This window comes from Colias croceus, chromosome 15 (genome assembly GCF_905220415.1).
Source record: "Colias croceus chromosome 15, ilColCroc2.1".
Classification (NCBI taxonomy): Eukaryota; Metazoa; Arthropoda; class Insecta; order Lepidoptera; family Pieridae; genus Colias; species Colias croceus.
In genome coordinates this window covers 9,484,784-9,506,685 of record NC_059551.1, presented here as the reverse complement: position 1 = coordinate 9,506,685, position 21,902 = coordinate 9,484,784, and the positions used below count along the sequence as shown (strand labels likewise).

Below are 21,902 nucleotides of genomic sequence, written 5' to 3'. Positions count from 1 at the left end.
CAAAAGTAAGGTTAGTTAAATTAGTTGATGTCTTTAAATTCAGTTCTTACGTTTAAGTTACAATGACTAAAACTGTATTATTCTGTATATTAGTTGTATGTGGCATATTAGTTGTTATTCTTTTCCTAAATATCAATGGATGTTAGTGATTAATATTTATGCTTTACTGTGTCTGAATATGTTTATGGAGATAAGCGCTTTTGGCTCACGTAGTTTTCAGAGCATTTATACTAAAGCGACACTATCTTCGAAAATACAACAGTAATACGTATTATGTTTATTTTAAATGGTAGATAGAATTTTTATAAAGATTTTTTGCCTTCAGCATTATTACATCGGAATACAAGAAAAAAAGTTATGCCTGTTTGAACAGAAAAAAAAACTTTAAGTCACTCTCCTGTAAAATGTACTTTTGGCGCTTTAGTAATTTAGCCTTTCCAGTGACGATATGATTAGATATAGGTATGCATGTTTGTGCATAAAAGGAATCATTAACATCCACATTACAAGTTTACATTTGCACCTAAAACGATCTTGCAACAAATATTTCCGACACAAACTCCTACAGACTTTTATGTTCACACAATCGTCGGCGCCTCAAACAATTCGATATATCGATTGTACATGCCAAAGTTTAATTATTATGTGTGTCATGTACAATAGTGAATTCGCTAGCGCCTAGTTAGTCATTGCCGATCGTATCGTATTGTGATTCATGATGCTTCCGTCTGATTGTATGCTACCGTATTGTAAACATATCAACATTTTGGAGCTAAACTTCTTAGCGTAAAATTTCACGCGACGTGGCAATACCGTCACGTCATGGAGTAAGTCGATTTTGGAATCTTTGAATCTTGCCAAAGAAGTTTCACTTCTGACACGTGTGCTCGGCACACATGCTCTTTTTTAATCTACATACATCATCCTACTAAGACGTGCATTTTAAATCCACATGCATTATACTAGTAGTTAAGAAAAGTATCATAATAATCGCAAATGCAAATGTGAAAAGTAGATGGATTTTAAGTGGTATGTTACTTGGCGTGAAAACTAGAACGGATTTGATGAAAATTTTGCTCTGTTTTTTATCTCAGTGCAAAGCAAGGAAAAATCTGTGCTTCTATAAATAGCCTATTACAAGCACCTACATATACTGTAAATATATTTTTTTAGCCTCTAAAAATCAAATTTATGACTTTTTCAACACGAATCATTTCATTTTCAATTATTAAATTGTTATTATAATAAACAAAGGAATTCTTTATTAATTTAATTTATATATAATTATTATATGAGAACATACTGCTCTTTTTGAATGTAATAAATAAAACGAATGAAAATGTTTATTACAAGTAATATTAGTTTATACTTTGAGCGTTCCACTTTAGCTACATAAAATCAAGGACGCTGCAATATTTCTAATTAGAATATAGAATATAGACAATGCATTAATTGTATTGATTAAAACAACCTTTATAATAAGAGTTGGATTTCATTGAGGGAATTAATTGATATGGAGATAACAGATTCAACGAAGATATATTGCCATGTTGTATAATACTAGATATGAAATATTGTTACCTATTCTGAGACAATAATTGATAATTTAATAGTTATGTAAGTACATTAAAATATGCCTAGATGGGTATAAAAATATAAAATCGATATTTTTAAATTTAGCACACAATTTATAATATGTTTCAAGTTTTAAATTATCATGTTTATTGCTAATTTGTAATAGTTTTTCAAAATAAATGTCAGTAAGTAGGTACTAACTATTGTTTGACTAGACTATGTGCATCCATGTTGCACGTTCTAATCAGTGTAAATTATTTCAATTCAAACTGAAACCCAAAAACTTATTTATTCAATCAGACTTCTTTTAGAAGCACTTTTGAATCGGCATCACATAGTTTTTCGTAAAGCAGATTCTACGGAGAAGAAACAACTCTTTTAAAATTATATCAATGACGATCATATCAAGAAAATTGTACCTACTACGTAAAATAAAGTTATACTAACTAAAACTAGAAAATACGTATTTTTTTCACTATCCACTGGTCTGATAAAATAGTTCAGCGGGGAAACCGATCCGTGGTTTGATTAAAACCATGACTGTGTCATTTTGTTGAGGATTGTAGACGGATACATTTTATTCGCTAGCCGTAATTAGGTTCGTGTAATTAGAGTTTATCAAACAATGTTTTAGATAATCGGTGTGTAAAAAAAGATTTATTTAATTTAACAACAGTAAGTAAAAGTAAAAATAAATAAATAAATAAGTAAGAAAAATAATATTTATTTTATTTAACAAACAACGGACATTCAGATTTCAAATATTAATACGTTTTTGTGTATCAAATTTAAATACGCAATTGTTCAATATTTCAAATCCACTGAAAAAACTTACCGAAAAACGTTCTGGAGTAAAAAGATACTTACTTATCTTTTTATCTGTCAATTGTCATTGTAATTATTTGTCATCTCCATTAAAAAGCATGGGACATTTTAGTATGAAGCCTGGTATACCTACCAATTTGCGATAAAAAAAAAAGTCATTTTGGCGGCAAGAGATGAAACATGTGCCAATCGATAGTACATCAAAATACAAATAGGAAATACTCTTTGGTAAAATGTCGTAATTGATACGGTTTCGGAATAAATAAGAGTTTAAAAAAAAATTTTTCTTTTTAGTTTTTTGAATTATTTGTTACTTCTTACACTTAAACGTTAAGACAAAGCATATACAACTTCTAATTTGTAATAAGTGACGCACCGCACGTGCGTATCCCTAGCCCAAAGTTGGTTTATTACTTTGGTTTAGATAGTAATGCAACATTTTATAACCCTTTTTTTACAAATTAGAAGTTTTATATGCTTTGTTTTAACCTTTAAGTGTAAGAAGTAACAAATAATTCAAAAAACTGAAAAAAAAAATATTTTTTTTAACCCTTATTTATTCCGAAACCGTATCAATTACGACATTTTACCAAAGAGTATTTCCTATTTGTATTTTGATGTACTATCGATTGGCACATGTTTCATCTCTTGCCGCCAAAATGAAGTTTTTTCAAAATTTCCAACTTTAGGTATACCAGTTAGGTTCCTTGCTTTTTTTGTAATCAATTAGCCAAATCAAGATCATCCTGTTAAATAGAGTGTAAAGTCGTTTAATTAAATGTTGCAATAATCGTATCTGTAAAAATCTAGCTTTTTAAGTTTTTTTGTTGAAAATAATGAAGCGGATCGAAACATGTTTCCTAGGAATCGAAACTGCAACTTCCTAGTCCACAAACAAAGGGAAAATACTAGACTAAAAAATCTTGAAATACAACATTGAAAACTATTTGATTAAAATTTTCTCATATTTATCTATTATAGCAAAGTTTACTAGATGATTCTAAAGCAATCAATAATATTTAATTCTTCATTTATTTTACGTCACATTGCCAAATATAATATCGGTTAATGACAGATAATTAATTACATAATATACAAATATTTATGCTATTTATTAATTTTAATATAATAAACACGAAAGATTATTATTAATAGTTCTGAACGAATCTTAAAGCATCTTATCTTGCATACCTATACAATAGTTATTTATATAGATACAAAAACTATACAGAAGAATAATATACAATAAAGAAACTTCTTATCATTCCACTTATTTTGGCAGTACTTCGTAAGATAATATAATACTTTTGTGATAAAACAAAACTAATACAAAAGGAATCTTATCAATAAAATGCAACAGGTATCTCATATCATTTATTGCTTCTTACAAGTACGCAAACGTTATAATAAAACGGAAAATAACTTATCACACAGTATTACAATCTTATCACACACATCTGCATGACATTAGATAGTGCAATATCTATCACTATGACATCTCAATGTCTAGATTTCTAGAAATCTTAGGAGCTAATTCTCTATGAACTACATGATAATAATAATTAGACATAGTTAGCTACTATTATGTATTCTGTGACATAGGTTCGAATATCTGTGGCAGTTATAATCTGTCAAATAAACTTTTAGAACAGATCGTAGGAATATTTTTTGTTTGTTTCAATAAACCCCTTCTATACATAAAATTTTGAAAGATTTACACAAACATAAGATATGTGATAGCAGTGAAATTAATCTAATACTCAATTTCAAATACAAGGTCCCTTGTTTACATAACATACAAATTAAACTATAAACAATAATGTTGTCACATTAAAAGAAGAAAAGAAGTCACATTAGAAATGCATCGATATGTCCGGTACATTTCCGCAATTTGGATTTCTACATTCACCTACAATCATATCAATACATAAAAGAAATCTTAAAAACTATTTGAATTGTTATTTATCATGCATAGAAAAATACTTAAACTATCAACTGAATCTTGTTATTTAATCAACTATTCAAACCCTATCCTCTGTATAACTTTCAACAATTCTATCTTAGCTTCTATCTTTTGTTTATCAGTGAACTTCCTGAACATTGGAACCAATGACATCATGAACTGTTTGTCGTCATCATTCTCTTCGCTTTTCTTTATCTCCTTTATAGCATTGAGCACTTTCGTTTCAAACTCTTCGTTCTTTTCATAAACTGGCATTTCATACGTTTCTGGAACGATATTTGCTATGTTCATTGTTTCTGTGTGTCCATCGTTGAAGCTATACTCTATGTCTCCTTCGAATTTCTCGTCGAGAGGGTCGCTCGAATCTTCATCCTCTCGCAATTCGAACTGTTCAGGATTGTCGCCCAGTAGGAAACTCATGGCATCGAAATAGCTATACTTCTTCCGTCTCTTGGTCGGTATAGAGTTTTCTTCCTTGAACCTTTCCTTTCTTTGCAACGCTAGTTCCCTCGTGAAACACGTCCGCAGGCTTTTCCACCGCTTTTGCATGTCTCGAACTGAAATGTGAGAGAATATTAAAGTTTCGTATTGAACGAATAAAACTTTACGAGACGGTGAAATTAAATGTGAAACGGTTTACGGAATCAAATGTGTTTTATAGCGCTGTTAACTGCGTATTAAATGTAATTTTACTTTTACGATAGTGATGTTTTTGTGGAATATCCGAATTAATTTAAATACTTTTGGTAGTAAAATTAAGAGAAATTTTGATTTTTATTATAGTTACAAATAATTAGAACCAAATGCTACTACCTAACATCATCAAAAACTTGTTTAAAACATTATCCTTCGCTGTCGAAGTCGGTTAAAAAGGAAAGTCATTCCCTTAAAATCATAAAATAGGATTAAGCATTCCAACACTCCTATGATACTTTACGAATGTTATATTTCTCTGAATTGATGTTATCTTACATTTTAGTACATTTTTATTGGCTAGAGATATCCAATTGTTATGCTCATTGAATTTGAAGAAGCCGTGAGAATTGGTTGTATAGGTCACGCGTAGGAGGTAAAAACCTTATTTACGTGGATACTGGATATGTTTTAAAAAAGTTTTTAGCTGTCTTCGTTACCTGTACAATATGACCAAACTATTGTACATATTCACATAAAATTCAAAAAGCGATACAACCTAGTTATGTACATATTAACAAAGAAAAAAAAGTGGAATTAATAAGCAGAAATTTTATGAAAGAAATCTACATTATAACCGTAACAGTACAAACATTCTTCCTTTATCGTGAAAAAATATCGAATTCCCGGGCTACATCGACAAAATTTCCGTATAATTCCACCATCACAGGTTATTGGGTTAATACATTGTTTTCGAACGAACCAATGATGAAATAAAACGGAAGTGTCATACGAAAAGAATTGGAAAAAAGACCAGCGTATACCTACGAATGTATGCAAATAATATTCGAGCCGTCTTGCAATTTGGCTCTTTGTCAAATCACTTTTTTGCACGAAGGTTGATATGTCTGCGAGGGTTTGTAAAAACAAGTCTGGGAGATATTTGAAAAACTTCAAGAGATTTTTTTTTATCGTGAGGCGGAATGCCGGGATTCGCATTACAACAATAATAACATATTCAAAGCAGATGTGCGAACGCCCCCTACTTACTTGTTACGCAAAATACGATAACAAACCTTGATCATGACCTTGGGGAATCCAATAGAAACTAATAAGGGCCTTTCAACACTTCAGTAAAGCAAATAAATCTAAAAAAAAATCTCATTATAACAGTCTTTAAAGTTCAGAAAAATTCGAATCACTGCACTACATTATCCGATGTACTTACGTATAATTTTTATAACGATAAATATGTGAATTGTGATGTATCTACTATGTAAATTAAAACATATCTAACATTACATTTCATAATTACATAACATACGACATACATATGTTATTATTGCAGCCATTTGCTAATCTAATTCTAAAACGCAGCACAGACTGCACACAATAGCATGCCCATAAAAATCGAGATTTATGACCGCCTACGTTCGGAGAAACCACAAAATACTAAGTATGCACCCACCGGGCAATGAACCTCGAACCGAATGCCAATGTGCTCCAAAATGTCATTAAGAAAGAGGCTAACGATCTCTATAAGACAAAAGAAAACATTTCTAAAAATAACATACTTAATTACACTACTAATTACGTCTATAATTAACATTTATTATCTGTTAACTCGATGACAATTCGCAACATGCTGTCTCACTCTGGTCATAATATCCGCTTCCGGTATTTGGCAGTTCCGACATATTTGTTATCTGTGTTTATTTAATCTATGTTAGATACATATGTATAACTATAACACGAAAACATGATTCACGTACCCTTTGAATGACTAATTAATAAATAATAGCCAGAGAATTCAATGTTGCTAAAATATGTTGTTTAGATCAAAGTCGAAGCCGCCTGTATAAACCGAACCATTAAATCTAGAAGCACCGTGCTAGTTTCATTCTTTGAAAACTGTTAAACTTTCACAACGTCATACAGCTCGCAACTTACCGCATTCGATCTTTTCGACGGGCTTGAGACTCTCCCAGTTAGGATGAACTTCGATGCATATTTCGCGCCACAATCGCTCCTTATGTTTCCGATGGCTGTAGTACATGCTATCACTCTTATCGTACATTGAGGGGCGAGATTTAATCGCCTTTATCAACTTTTCGGGGTTGATTTCTAGCATGTTGTGGCGCAACTAAAGCGGCGTGCGGTTGCCGTCGTGACCGATTTTGTACTGAACACAAGATGGCGGACTGTTGACTCGCGAGTCGCGCCGCGCAACCGGCAGGCGGCAACGATCGTGCTGCTTTGTTGCGTCATGTTGACACGAGTGACGCGAAGCATACAGTCGTTTGATTGCATCCGTTTAATTTTTTAGCTTATCTTTTAATTTAGGATTGTTATGCGTTTTAATTTATGTTAATAGAAATTAAAGTAACAGATTTATGAAAACTGGGAATAATGAGCTAAAGTGTAGCATGTGATGGTTTTCATTTATAATTATTTTAGCAATGCTTCCAACTGTTGAATTTTCACTGAATTATTGAAGTGAAACTTCTTTAGCGGCGTTGGGTATAAAATCTTAAACTCGCGTCAGGACACGTGGCCTGATCGAAAAAGCGTAAGACGGATTTTTTTTAGCCCTTATATTCCATGCGTAAGACGGATACCATTCCAAAATATCAAACATGCTGAACGTTAATAATCAAGTTTTCACTTCTGCCGGCACTCCCGGAGTCCAACCCGTCTTTTTTAATCCCATCTATTTAATGTGGCAATTAATAAACCTTATACGTATTATACTGTAAGGAACTAGGCAACTTCGATATGAATTGTTAGAAGACTTTATTTTCTACTAGCGGTTCGCCCCGGCTTCGCCCGTGGTACATATTTCGCAATAAAAAGTAGCCTATGTCCTTTCTCGGGTATCAAAATATCTCTATACCAAATTTAATGCAAATTGGTTCAGTAGTTTAGGCGTGATTGAGTAACAGACAGACAGACAGACAGAGTTACTTTCGCATTTATAATATTAGTATAGATGATTATTTTTGTACTCAATTTATTTCTTTCGTACAATAAAATCAATTCTCTTTATTTTCAGTGGAAGTCGCGATGGTGTGTCATGCGAAAGTTGTCACCAGTTGCAGGTATGTTGTATTTTTAATGGGATATTTTAACTGTTGTTGAGTTTTCCGCCATCCTTATAAAAGGCGGATACTTGTGAAAGAAAGTTTTAAACTTGATCCTTACTGGATTTAAAAAAGTACCGTAATATTAAAGAAATAGAATATAATTTCTTCGTTTCGTTTGTACATAGGTAGTTGGTATTGTATGAATATAGTGAGCCTTTGAGGTTAATTAATCTACGGATAAATGTGTTCTTTGATAATTATCGTTATGTGATTTTACTATTCATCATCATCATCATCAGCCCACAAACGTTCCCACTGCTGGGACACGGGCCTCCTATGAGGGTACAGGCCATAATCCACCGCGCTGGCCAAGTGCGTGTTGGCGGATGACACATGTCGTCGAACTTTTTAATTCTTCGACATGTCGGTTTCCTCACGATGTTTTCCTTCACCGTTCGAGCAGTGGTGATGTTACAACATGCGCAGATAAATTGAAAAATCAATTTAATTCCCGCGCGCTCGCCTGGTCTCGAACCCCGGACTTATCGATTCGAAGTCCGAGGTCTCACCACTGAGCCACCACTGCTCTCTATTTTACTATTGCTAGAAATATATTTATTGCGAAGTAAATTATTTCTGATTCTCTGTTAAATACTAAAAATAGTAATTAATTGCGTGTTTTCGCACTAAGCCAATGTTTATACAGCTTTATGCCTGTTAGTATAATTAATTAAAATAGCAATAAAATAATGTTCCCAACACATATTATGCAGTGATGTCATAACTTACATAGTTTCTGAGAAACGCCAAGGTAATCGCCTATTGGCTAACATTCTTATCGTCTGGTGACGGACCGTTACAAATATTACTATTAATATTAGTTCTTTTTACGTAATATTTCGGCCGCGTTGTCGAAAACTTAACAAATTATAAACCTTTTAAACCTTTCTCAATGGTACTTTAAGAAGCTATCCATTGGTGAAAACAGAATGAAAATGGATGCAGTAGATCTCGAGTTAATCGCGAATCGACGGACGCAGGAGTTACCTGACTGCTTATATAATATTATGCAGTGACAAAGTATATGATATAAAAATTAAATATTTCTTCGTAAACTGGTCTAATTTGTCAAGGTACACGATTACGAACGGCGAAGTTTATTTTCGTGTTTCATTTTTTGTTTACTCCGTGCTCAAAAAGTTTTAAATTGAATGTGGGAAAAAATAAAAGTTACCGAATATCCGGATTGACAATTACGTAGTAATTGATAAGGCTTGTATACAGTGGCCGATTTGCATTCAATAAGTGTGCAAGAAATAAAGAGTCGTAAGTTTTTCAACGAACTGTTTTAGTCTTTTTAAAGAATAAGTATCTATATTGTTTTTCTTTGGTGTATTATTGAACGGAATAATTTGAAATAATGGAATATAATAATAATTAATATGATAAAAAACTGAGATATGGAATATGAAACGACGATATTTTTATTTTACCTCAAAAGAGTGAAAATGTACCTTAGTCGTATTTTGCTTTACTATAATGTATGGTAAATATATTAAATATATTATTAAACGTTCCTTTCTTTTTAGCTACCTATTTTCTCTTTAAAAAAGTTGAATACACTTACTAATGACAAGGAAAATTAAAAAACTCACATTGGCGCCACGTCTCGATACCTACTCGAGTTAATTACACATAATCAATGTACTTAGAGACAATTGCATCCAATTATGTAAATGCCTTTTGTTTTCTGTGTTATTAGCTAATCACTTCATTATTACCTGTGTATTGCGAAATTACTGGACGAATATAGATTTATATTTCCTTTGGAGAAAATTATTTTCACTGTTTATTTTTTAGAAAGCATTACAATTTAATTGTAAATATTAAAATAGCTGCAAATATTATTCAAGATTGCAATTTATTCATAAAACTAGTCACGTCGAAATAATAGCAGAAAAAAAAGAAACTCAATTTAGGTACCTACCTTGTTCTTGATAGACTATCGGATAAATTTTGACCTAGATATATATTTTCATACTTTAACCGTAATTTTAACTAATAGATAGGCTAAACAGAACATAATATTTCGCACTGCGAAACCGCCTATACCTTTCTAATTTTCCAAATACTGATATGTTTATAAATTAACAGTTTTTTAAACGTCAGTTATCTGCAGTTATGTGAAAGTCAGTTTATGATACAGGTGGCCATTCTTCCTTTAACACGTAACGGTTTAGCCATGCCGGGTGTACATACAGACAGATCTATGGATTGTTCGCGTGGGAAGTCATGACCTCACACGTTGGTTCAACTATGGTCATTCTATAGACCTTTTGGAGTTAGACGGATATTATAGAGATTTAGTATGGAAATGTTCCCAATTCTTTAGAATAACATACTTATACTTACGGAAACAAATAATAATATTTTATTTAAATATTACAATGATTTTTTCATTAGGTATGCTAAGAATCTTAACTTAGAGTAGAAATATTTGTAAATCGTAATATGAAAGATCTGTAACTTACATTCATGACATACACACGTCAGTCGTCACACACATTAGTTACAAATCTAAAACAGGCCGATGCGTGTAAATACATATTATATTATATAGGTATAGTCGTAAACATCATCATCATCATCATCATGATATAGGTATAGTCGTAAACATAATATTAGAGAAATTAAATTAAATTCGAAAGTACACGATTTAAATTCAATTCCATTTCATTAAAAAGCTAAATGTCGAATGAAAACAGTTTTTGGTCAAATTTTCTAAACCACTTTTTAACTCGTGAAACCGGTTACCGGTGTTGACAAGTTAATGTCTCGGTAAAGACATTGATACATGGATGTTTTTGAAACCCTTTTTATCCCTAACGGATACGTTTTAAATTAATCGATGTCCTATTTAAACGGTGGATAGTAAATCTGAAATATTGTGATATAAAATATATATATATTTAAAATGTTGCAAGTTTCGCAATGATTAGCTACAATAATCGTCATGGGTTATAACAATTATTTTTAAACAATTTTTGTTGAGTGTATTGTTATGTTAGTAATTAGTTCTAATAAAAACGAGAATTTCAACAATTACAATTTAATTTAATTCTGAATCACATACTGTATATAAAAACTACTGCATATTACAGTTTGTATATAAAAAAATATATTACACATTATTATACCTACAGAACAACAAGAGATTACATGCCTACAAAAAATTGCACATTATATCATAGTTACAATTAGCTTACCGCCCGCGGCTTCGCCCGCTTTGTCTAAACTAAAACCTAATAAATTGTATACTAAAACCTTCCTCTTGAATCACTCTATCTATTAGAAAAAACCACATCAAAATCCGTTGCGTATAGTTTTAAAGATTTAAGCATACAAAGGGACATAGGGACAGAGAAAGCGACTTTGTTTTATACTATGTACTATGTAGTGATTTAATGCTGTTACTAAGCGCTATATAAACACAAAAATAAATATTTCATGAAAAACATAAAATAATAAATGTTCACAAAAGTGCACTCAATCATAATCAATACTGTTATCATGTTATCAGCTTTTACGCATTGAACGACCTTTACTGTATTGCCAATTTTTATCCTGTCGCTAAGAAATCATGGAAAATTTTGTATTTATACAATACTAGATTCCGCCCGCGGCTTTGCCCGCGATTTAAAAGAAAAACCCGCATAGTTCCCGTTCCTATGGGATTTCCGGGGTAAAACCTATCCTATGTGTTAACCCAAATTACACTCTATATGTGTGCTAAATTTCATTGTAATCGGTTCAGTAGTATTTGCGTGAAAGATACATAGAGTCAAGACTTACTACTGTAACTATAAAACTGTACTATAAAACATCATCGTCATTGAAATAAAACTTAATTTTTTCAGTATTAAAGTTTAAAAGAGCAACTATGGAGATTCTTGCCGGTTCTTCTCCATAGATACTTACTGCTTTCCGAATCGTTGGTAAATGTTAAAACTGTTATGACGATTTAAAAGTGCTTGTAGAAGAAGTCTAATTAAATAAATAAATGTTTGATTTTGAGTTTAAGACGACGATAGTTTTAGTAAAACATCTCAAGAGCAACTTAAACAAAGCATACATTGAATTATAATATTAATTAAAATCGATATGATTTCCAAATCCCAAAGCCAAAAGGTTATATATAGTAATTTAATTAGCAAGTTCTCAGTATCGTTTGTTTCTTACTATTCAATCTGTGCTAAGAATAGCCTTGGGCTTTCGAGAAACGCGTGACATAAGCGTAAAACAATCCCCGCTTTACTGACTGTGCATTCGATATCGATGTTTTGGTAGTATAAATAGGTGTTCAAGGACCGTGTATGATGTTGCGCAGGAGGGATACTTGCTTATATCCATAGGTATGATCCAATATTTCATCATCACGTTTGTAACGTAATTTTGCTAATGGGTAAAATAAATGAAATAAAGTGAAATGTTTTGAAGTAAATTTCAGTGATCTTATGAAACTTTTCACGTGACGTTGAAATGGGTTTAAGTGTTTTTCTGTCTCTTATTTTGACATTTATATTCTTCGCCTTTTACTATAATTATTTCTAAATGGTTTTTAATAGATTTGATCATTCAATTGACCAAAATTGTGAGCTTATTAACAAGATTATAAGTAAAATAGCTAAGCAATCGGAAGCTCGATCTCATAATTATCACCTCGCACAGTGTGTAAGACCCCAAAGGTGCATAGAATTGCTATTTTGATACTAAGTATAAATCTCTCATCGCTACTTGTTTGTTTTCGCACGAATTTTATTTTATTTACATAGAGTTCGCGGTAATGGCGATCGGATGGAGATTTATGGACACGCGGCATATTTAGTTTTATGGGATTAAGTAGTAGTTTTGGGGATTTACGTAGGTTAAAGGACTTTGCATTTTGGGGTGTAATTTTTTGAGATAACTATGTGTTGTTATTTTTATTTGTTTTATTGGTTTTTATTGCAATTAGATCTGGATTTATTTGGACATGTTTCGTACTCGTATTCGTTCTACGTAGTATGTAGATGACTAGTAGTTTTTGGTGTTAGTATTGTATAATACATAGTGAAAACGACTTGTTTTTATAGCATAAGCATATTAAAAAGTCAAATTTAATAGGAATATGCCATTTCGATACACTCGCCTCAAAAAATATTGTTAAAATAAAACAAAAATATACTTACCAAATTATATATTATATTTATAGTACATTTCTTTGAAAGCGACATTTATTGGTGTTATTTTGAACTCGACTCGTACTTCGACCGAGAATAACCGGCCCTTTGTCTGTAACGACTAACGATCTTGGAAATAGTTTGTGGGTATGAAAGTACATACAGACATACAAAATCTGTATCTAATTTATATTAGACCACTTATTAGAATAACACTCGAGAATAACTGAACGGATTTAAACGATTTTTGGTTTTATTTTTTTCTCCGCTTGAATTAATAGGGAATGAATTAAAAATAGAGTATTGATAATACACTCAGAGCCGGGACGATTAAATTATATGCCTACGTAGATAAATATAAATTAGGAGATGTTTATTACCTTTGAACCTAAACTTATAACTTCAGATTTCAGTGTGAGTTTCTTACCTATCGAATAAATTGGACGAAATCGGAAAAGAGGAATAAACTTTTACTAAAAATTTCCCTTCACACTTTTATACAGACTTTAAAGCACTCACTATTCGAACTCAAACAAACTTTAGCTAACTAACTTGTAAATTCACAAACGGTACATAAGTATTAGGATAATATTATTTATTTTTCGCGAGTAAAACTGTTTGAAATAGCTAATCATACTTACTAATAAATATACTAATTCCTACTTAGGTATACTATATCGGGTAGTATTTAAACGAGTGACTGTAAATTAAAGTTTTAGTTATCAAAATCTATGTAAATGCGAAAGTTGTGTTTGATGTATGTAGTATGTACCTACGTTAACAACTATCACGAAAAAAACTACTCGACAGATTTGGATAAAACTTCACAGTTGGTACCTTAGATTATCCATCATAATAACACATACCTGAGCTATAGAAATAAATAATTTTTTAGCTAATAAATAAATATGTTTGCCTTTCAACAGTCCTAAAAGTCCATGTACACAAACGTAACCCAGTTTCAAATTCACAAAAACATGTATGTATAAACCAGTAAATTTGAAATGTATTTTTACGACTATGTTATCCCGGTATTGGTCGGTTAATACACTAAACTCTAAAGGCGGGAAATAGTGTATTGAATTACGTATGTAAGATGATATCTAGTTTTTGAAATCAGATGTTCACTTTACTATATTGAGGCCTCGAATACGATTATTAATTGATTGTGAGAACGGACTGAAATATATTACATTATTTTTATGAATTAGTCTTTTTAAGGTTTGTACACTTTATTATTAGTAAGTATCAACTTATCAATAATGTTTTAAATAGGTTATCGTATGACGTTTTGCGTAACCTCTATGCTAGGGAAAAGCGTACCATCTTCATCAGACGAGACTGTGGACTGTGGTCAAGCGCTTCCCTATTCTCAATAAAAAAAATTATAAAAGTTTGTATATTAATTTAGATAGCTTTTGTCGAAAATATAACTTGAGATATTCACAGGTGAAGTCTATTGTATAAGTCAATACCTTTCTCACAAGCGAAGCCGCGGGCGAAAAGCTAAAGGATAAATAAATAGGTTATTCGTATTTGTTTCAATCACATTTGAAAGTCAAGTGTTTTTTCACGATTTTATCTGTTCTGCTTGACCTCATTCTGATATTTTGCACAAATATTTAAGATATTATTTGACAATGATCATCGATATCGAAGTATTGATATTGGAGATACCTTAGAGATAGTATAAAAATATTAAACTAAAATTAAACTATATATAGGGAGTATAAAGACCAATAAAGAAAATAGAACGAATGACTTTTTTTTCAATACTTTCTTATTGAACTCTATCGAAATTTTTAAATATAAAATTACTTAGATTGTCCTTGGACAATGACAAATGAAAAAAAATATTGGACTAGTCTTGACTAGTCCAATATTTTTTTTCATATAAAACCTCAATTCAACTATCTCTCGCATATGTCTGCTTTAGTAAACTAAAACAAGCATTCTCTCTTTCTCAAGTCGGTTAAAATAATAAAATTATTATTTCTCTTGAGATTTAACGATTTATCATGATAAATATCGATACCATTGCATTTATCGATAGCTGTGTCACGAATGTCGTGAAGTCGTGACAGAACCTATAGCTGCGATTATTTGTGATATATCATTTTCAATTTTAAAACCATTAAATAGGGTTCAATTTGGCACGCAATAGTTAAGTGGCATTAAACAAAATAGAGGACCTTTGTCTTTGAAGCCGGTGTGATTTGTGTGGATTTGTGAAGGTTTGTAGAAAGTTTTTATTTGTTCATAGACTCCGTGGGTTTACTTATGTAGTAATAAGATAAAAAGGATTGTTATCTAGACAATGATCTAGCTTTGTGCCAAATTTTTATCGGATCAGAACAGTCGTTTTTGCGTGAAAGATTATACACATCTTTATACAACATAACTACTGCCCGCGGCTGCTATCGCTGAGTAAACAGTATTTATGTCAATTCATATTTAAATGATTCTTACGATTCTTCTCTTTACGATTTTCAACCTTCCATTCAGTTATGGCATACCTAGTTATGATGTTGTTTTGCATTGTTTTTGCAAATAGTAGAACGTTTATGAAATAGGTACTTTACTATAGAATGAATTTTAATTCAACGGGCTGATTTTTTAATCCTTGGTTAAAACCGATTCATCGAATAACGTATTCAACTACCTTTTCAATGTATTCTAATCATTTGTCCGTATTTGACAGTTTTGCAGGTGACATTGTAATACTTTATTGGACGGATAAAACCAAGGATTGAAAAATCGGCCCTTAAAAGTAGACTAAAAAGATCAATTACAATTGATGACGTACGTTTTTTTGTAGCTCTGTCCTGCGTATACTAAATAAATAACAATAATTGAACAACCCTCCTTAATTTGACGACTGTTGATTTGTATCTGTCCCTATTAATATTAAATTGGCACTAAAATGAAGGGCAGTAATTGAACAAAAACCTTAATAACAATTTCGCGATCCACCTGTAGCACAATCTCGTCACAATTTCGCGGCCAGCTGCGACAGGTGACAGCTTCAGAGTGGTCAATCATGTGTTTGCTTACAGGATGTTTCGTGCTCATAATTATAGCTGGTGGAATACACGCCAAACTTTCACTGTGAAGAAGAATTTAACTTTAACAATATAATATGTGAAATTTAATTATAGGTACTGTAGATAGAAATAGTCAAATCTTATAATTAAAGTGTGATAATTATATTGCAAACTTAGTAATTTCTTCTTAAAGAGACATATTAACATAAGAATAAAATAATGCTCCCTAATCATAGGGAACTTTGGTAACATAAATAAATATTAATAAGCATTAATTAAAATCTAGAATTAATGCGAAATTTAAAGAAACAATATTTTATTCAACTTCGACATTGGTAAGACCATAGGACTCGTATACTTTTACTTTTAGTAAAGTGAGGTTCAACATTTGAATATACATAGAAATCGGAGGCCAGGCATTATGAGAAATGCCCTCATTAACCACTTGATCCATAACATATTAACGATTGGTGCAGCTGTGCATCACAGGACTTCGTGTTTATATCGAATGTTTATTTACTATCACTTAATCGAAGTGAAGTTTACTCTAGTTATAAACAAAACAGAAATAGATCTGTTACAGGAACTTGGTTAATGTTTAACGTCAAGCTTAACTGCTATTGCGTTAGCATTGACCCTTCAAATTGTAAATAATATCCGTGGAAAAGTTTCTGAATAGTTTCACATTAAATTTTGACTTTATATGGTTTAAAGTTTAAACTACAGAAACGAAATAAGGGGTAAATCCTGAGCTGAGTGTTAGTACATAGAGGGATTTTTGTTTCTTTTTCAAAAACCTTGCATTATAAATTCAAACGTGTGTTTAATATGAGTCATGTGTCTGGAGATAGTTACTATATTTTATTTACGAGGTTAGAGAGCTAAGCTATGCTAATACAACGAAGTCGGTAGTGAGGCAGGGAAGCCACATAGTCTGGCATATAGCTGCGGGAGCTCTGGTGCAGTCTACGAGAGATCCCGGAGTCCCCGCTACCATGCTTTGGGTTTGGCCGCCGTCCTCGACGTTTTAGTGGGTAAGAACCACATGCTCTCTTTTTCCCGCAAAAGAGAGTATCTTTGAAGATTTCCTCCCCGTTACCAAAAAAAGCTAATGCAATGAATTCCCATGGGAATTTCCGTCGAATACGAGCGAAGTCGCGGTGAAAATCTCGTATTACTAGTATTATAATAAAACTATGTCTCTCTACCGGTATATAATTGGCTTGTCCATTGTCCGTATTATATCACATCAGTAGGAAATAGAAAGTGGAGGCAGTAGTGCATTTCTCTGCGCCTATTCACTTTAAAATAATAAAATAATTTATTTTTATTGTCTTACGTAACCTGAAAGCGCTTTTTGTATTAAAAAAAAATTGTCATTTTTTTTTAAATATCCAGGCAATCCTAGTTAAGCTCTTAAGTCTAGATTCTAGAATAATAAGTAATATAATGTGAATGTTATATTTTAGTACTTAATGTGCTTTTCGTTTAGAGTTTCCCGCCAAAATATAAATATCCTGGAAGATTCATAATTCTTATCCCTTGTTTGTGGGGTAGAAATAATAATAAATAATAATAATAAAAACATTTATTGACAATAAAACACACCACACAGATACAAAAAACAAACATAATTAAAAAAGAAAACAAAAAAAAAACCAATAGAACTTAAAAACTAATAAAACTTACTTAAAACAAAACAAATAAAATAATATAAAAAACCTTATAACTAAACTTAAAAAATGTAACTAAAAACAACAACAAAGAACTGTGTGGTAAATGTCCATTATCAAAAGGGACTACTCAGTTAGAAGCTGTAGTGCCCCATAGGAACACTAACAGCACTGATTTTCAGGAGCCCCTATCGATTGCGACGATTGGAGTTACAGCTTATACCTACGTACTTTGCATTGTAGCAAAGTACAAACACAGACTATAATAAATTAATAGATAACAAATCTGAATAATATATATATGTATATACAACGATGGAATAGTGATACGTGTGATATATATTTATTAATATTAGCACTTACTCTGCTTATATAGTATGAGAAATAAATGTGTAATAAATTAAGAATAATAAATAACTAAAATAACAAGTATTATATTAAATGCGTAGAAATATACAAATACAGCGGGAAACATCAACGACACTAAGGCTGGTACAGCGTATTTAATAAATGTTTTTTATATTTAAAACGAAAGTTTGTGATAGTTTTTACTTCAGACAGGGGTGGTGGAAGGTTGTTCCAGCACTTAGTGGCGCTGTATGTGAAACCGCCTCTAAATGATGCAGTGTGGTGCATGGGAACCGAAAGCTTTATGCTGGCGAATCTGGTTTTGTATTTTAGGTCGCTTCGTTGACCTAACCAAGCTAATTTTTCATATAGGTATGATGGTATTTTTTTGTGCATCAACCCAAATAATAAAGTAGCAAAATGTAATTGCCTACGTCCATCCATATTTAAAATACTGGCGTCTTTAAGATAGGGACTGATGTGGCTCCTAGGTGGAACGTTCCAGCAATATCGTGCGCAGGCATTCTGGACGCGTTGTATAGCTGTTTTAGTACGGCTCAGCAGTCTAGGGCCATATACAGTATCCGAGAAGTTGAATTTCGATAAAACAAGAGAATCACATAGACGGATACGTAAATTTAAATTTATATATTTTCTTATTTTATACAAGATTTTTAACCTATAAAAAGAATTAGAAATAGTGTTATTTATATGTTTTTCGAATCTCAAATTCTCGTCAAATAATAAGCCTAAATTCCTTGCCTCGTGCACACGTTCGATTAAATTATTATTAACTACTATTTTGGGATCAAATTGCTCAATCGCTTTTACCATCTTAGGGCTTCCTAGAAGCATAAATTTGGTTTTTGATAAATTTAAAAATAAAGAATTACTTACGGACCACGTAAATACACTATTTAAATCCGAATTAATTAGGTTTATGGCATTTTGTGTTTCGTTAGGATAGCAAGATATGTACAGTTGCATATCGTCAGCATACATCTGGTAATTGCAATGTTTTATGCGTGACACTACATCGGCACTGTACAGGATAAATAATAGAGGTCCCAATATTGATCCCTGGGGAACTCCCCTCGAGATACTTTTGCAGTCCGAAAAACGTTTGCTACCATCTTCCTTTGCAACCGAAACCTTTTGAGTTCTACCACTGAGGTAACTGTTAAACCATTTCACAGCATTTGTACTTAAACCATAGTAAGCTAGTTTCGACAACAATAAATCGGTATTTATAGTATCAAATGCGCGAGTGTAATCGAGAAGCAAAAGAACCGTAGCCATTCCTCTATCTTGTGCTCCCAAAATGTCATCAACAACGTCCATCAATGCAGTTGAAGTGCTTCTATATTTGCGGAAACCAGATTGTCGGTCAGGAAGGATGTTATTTGACTCCAAGAACTCCATGAGCTGGTTGTGTACAATTTTTTCTAGGACTTTGGACATGCAGGGAAGTATACTGATGGGGCGTAGATCTTTGAAATCATCCGGGTTTTCTTTCTTTGGGATTGGGCATACTAAGGCATGGCGCCATAGATCAGGAAAGATGTTAGTACGGATCGATGTATTAACGATGTGAGTTAGTATGGGCAATGTTTTTGAAATTGTGAGGAGAAGCATGTCAAGGGAGATGCCGTCAATACCAACCGCTTGGGATTTTAATTCGTTTATCGCCTTCAGTACCGTTGTCTCATTGACAGTCCGTAGTTCAAAAGTGCTATCACTGTAACGGTGAAACTCGTAGAATGAGAGAGTAGATAAAGATAATTGGTTAATCCCGGGAATATTAAGGAAGTGCGCGTTTATCTTATCAGGGTCACTTAAATGAGGTGATAGTAGGCCATCTTTTCTTGACGTTAGCTGAACTTGACTTTTAATGTTCTTCCACATCTCTCGAGGTCTTTTAATATTGGAATGTATGAAAGTATCAAAGTACGCACGCTTTTCGGACTCTAAAGCAGTTTCAACGTATTTTTTTAGCTCTTTATAGTACTCCTTATGTGAATCAAGTTTAGTCTTGCGTGCTCTTATATGCGCTTCGTTGCGGCGTTTCATAATTAGCTTCATGTTATACGTTATCCACGGGTATTGTCTGTCTTTGATAATGTGCGTTTTCATAGGTGCGTAAAAGTCGAATAAAGATATTATATAATGTGTTAAGGTGGTCACCATGTCATTAACGTCACTCATACCTATTATTTTGTCCCAGTTAATATTGTTTAAAGAACTTTTAAAAACATCTGTATCTATATCTTTTAGCGGTCTACACATAAATTTCCTCAGTTTAGGCTTATCTTTCTTAATATTTAAAACACAAGATATAAAAGCATGGCTGCTGAGAGTAACTATATAATCCACTTTTATTTGCGAGATAGAAGTATTAGCACAAATAACATCGATGAGAGTTTCGGAGTTAGAAGTAAAGTGAGTAGGCTCAGCTACGAGTTGCTTTAAACTATGTACACTTAGAAAGTTGTTAAATTTATTACAATTGGGATGATTCCTATTTAGCAAATTAATATTAAAATCACCCAACAAAACAGTATGATCACTCCATAAAAGAGAGCCCAACGTGTCTGCCAAAGCACCAAAAAATATATCAGTATCCATCCAGGGAGGGCGATATGCCGTTCCGATTACTAACACCTTACCTCGGACCGTGACTTTAAGCCACATTTGTTCCACAGCTGACGCCGGATGAGTCAAAGTACATACTGTTAGGCCACTCTTTATGTAAAAGCCGACCCCGCCACCACGGGAGCGGACACAGCTCGGGCGAGGCACGTGACGTAGCTTGTATCCAGGGACAGTCGGTGCGCGTCCTTCTTCCCCCGGACGCAGCCACGTCTCATTGATAGCCATTATATCGACACAGTGGTTTTCCATAGCAATAATAAATTCATCGTGCTTGTTCCCTAGCGAGCCAGGATTGAGAAAACCAAGTTTTAATTTATTTTTGCAGCAACCCATCATTTTTTAAAGTGATAAATATAAATCATAACATAGAGAAAATAAACTACGCATAATATATAAAAATAATAGCAAATAACATGTAATATATAAAAATAAAAGTAAATAAAACAGAAAAACCTAGCATCTAAGATTTCAATCATATTATTAATTAATAACTCTAGTAGAATATCAGCAAGAATCTTAAATAAGTAAAAGAAGTAAATACTTATTACATTACACGATAATAGCAACAGATTATTATTAGTGAATATCATGGGATAGCCCATTTTGATGCAGTTGCAATATTTAAGTAACAGCGTTTGATAAGTAGACATTATTACCATTAAATTACCACACAGTATCTTTGGGTGTATAAATACACAAAATGATTTCAGTTGATAACACAATAAATTAACATTGAACAAAAAACTTTTAAATTGGTTTAGCTTCATAGTGTTTACAAAGACATAATTTATACAATTTGATATTCGCGAGATTACGACAACATGATTATAAACAAAATATGTACAACTTAATATTGACAGGCGTATATCTGTGATGAATTTATTAAT

General features: G+C 32.2%; 2 protein-coding genes across 3 annotated transcripts in view; one reads left to right on the top strand and one right to left on the bottom strand.

Moving 5' to 3' along the window:
- LOC123697812 overlaps positions 1-21,902 on the top strand; it is a 113,676-nt gene that overhangs the window by 30,928 nt on the left and 60,846 nt on the right. For both annotated transcript variants that reach the window (XM_045644363.1, XM_045644362.1), the window contains exon 3: positions 8,049-8,094. In XM_045644363.1, coding sequence (XP_045500319.1) covers positions 8,049-8,094 — 46 coding nt within the window. The remainder of the gene's footprint in view (positions 1-8,048; positions 8,095-21,902) is intronic.
- Positions 3,762-7,210, bottom strand: LOC123697813. Its single transcript, XM_045644364.1, has 2 exons — positions 6,947-7,210; positions 3,762-4,920 (listed from the first exon to the last, which is right to left on the bottom strand). Exons 1-2 carry the CDS (start codon positions 7,125-7,127, stop codon positions 4,418-4,420), a joined length of 684 nt encoding a protein of 227 aa, XP_045500320.1. The 5' UTR covers positions 7,128-7,210; the 3' UTR covers positions 3,762-4,417.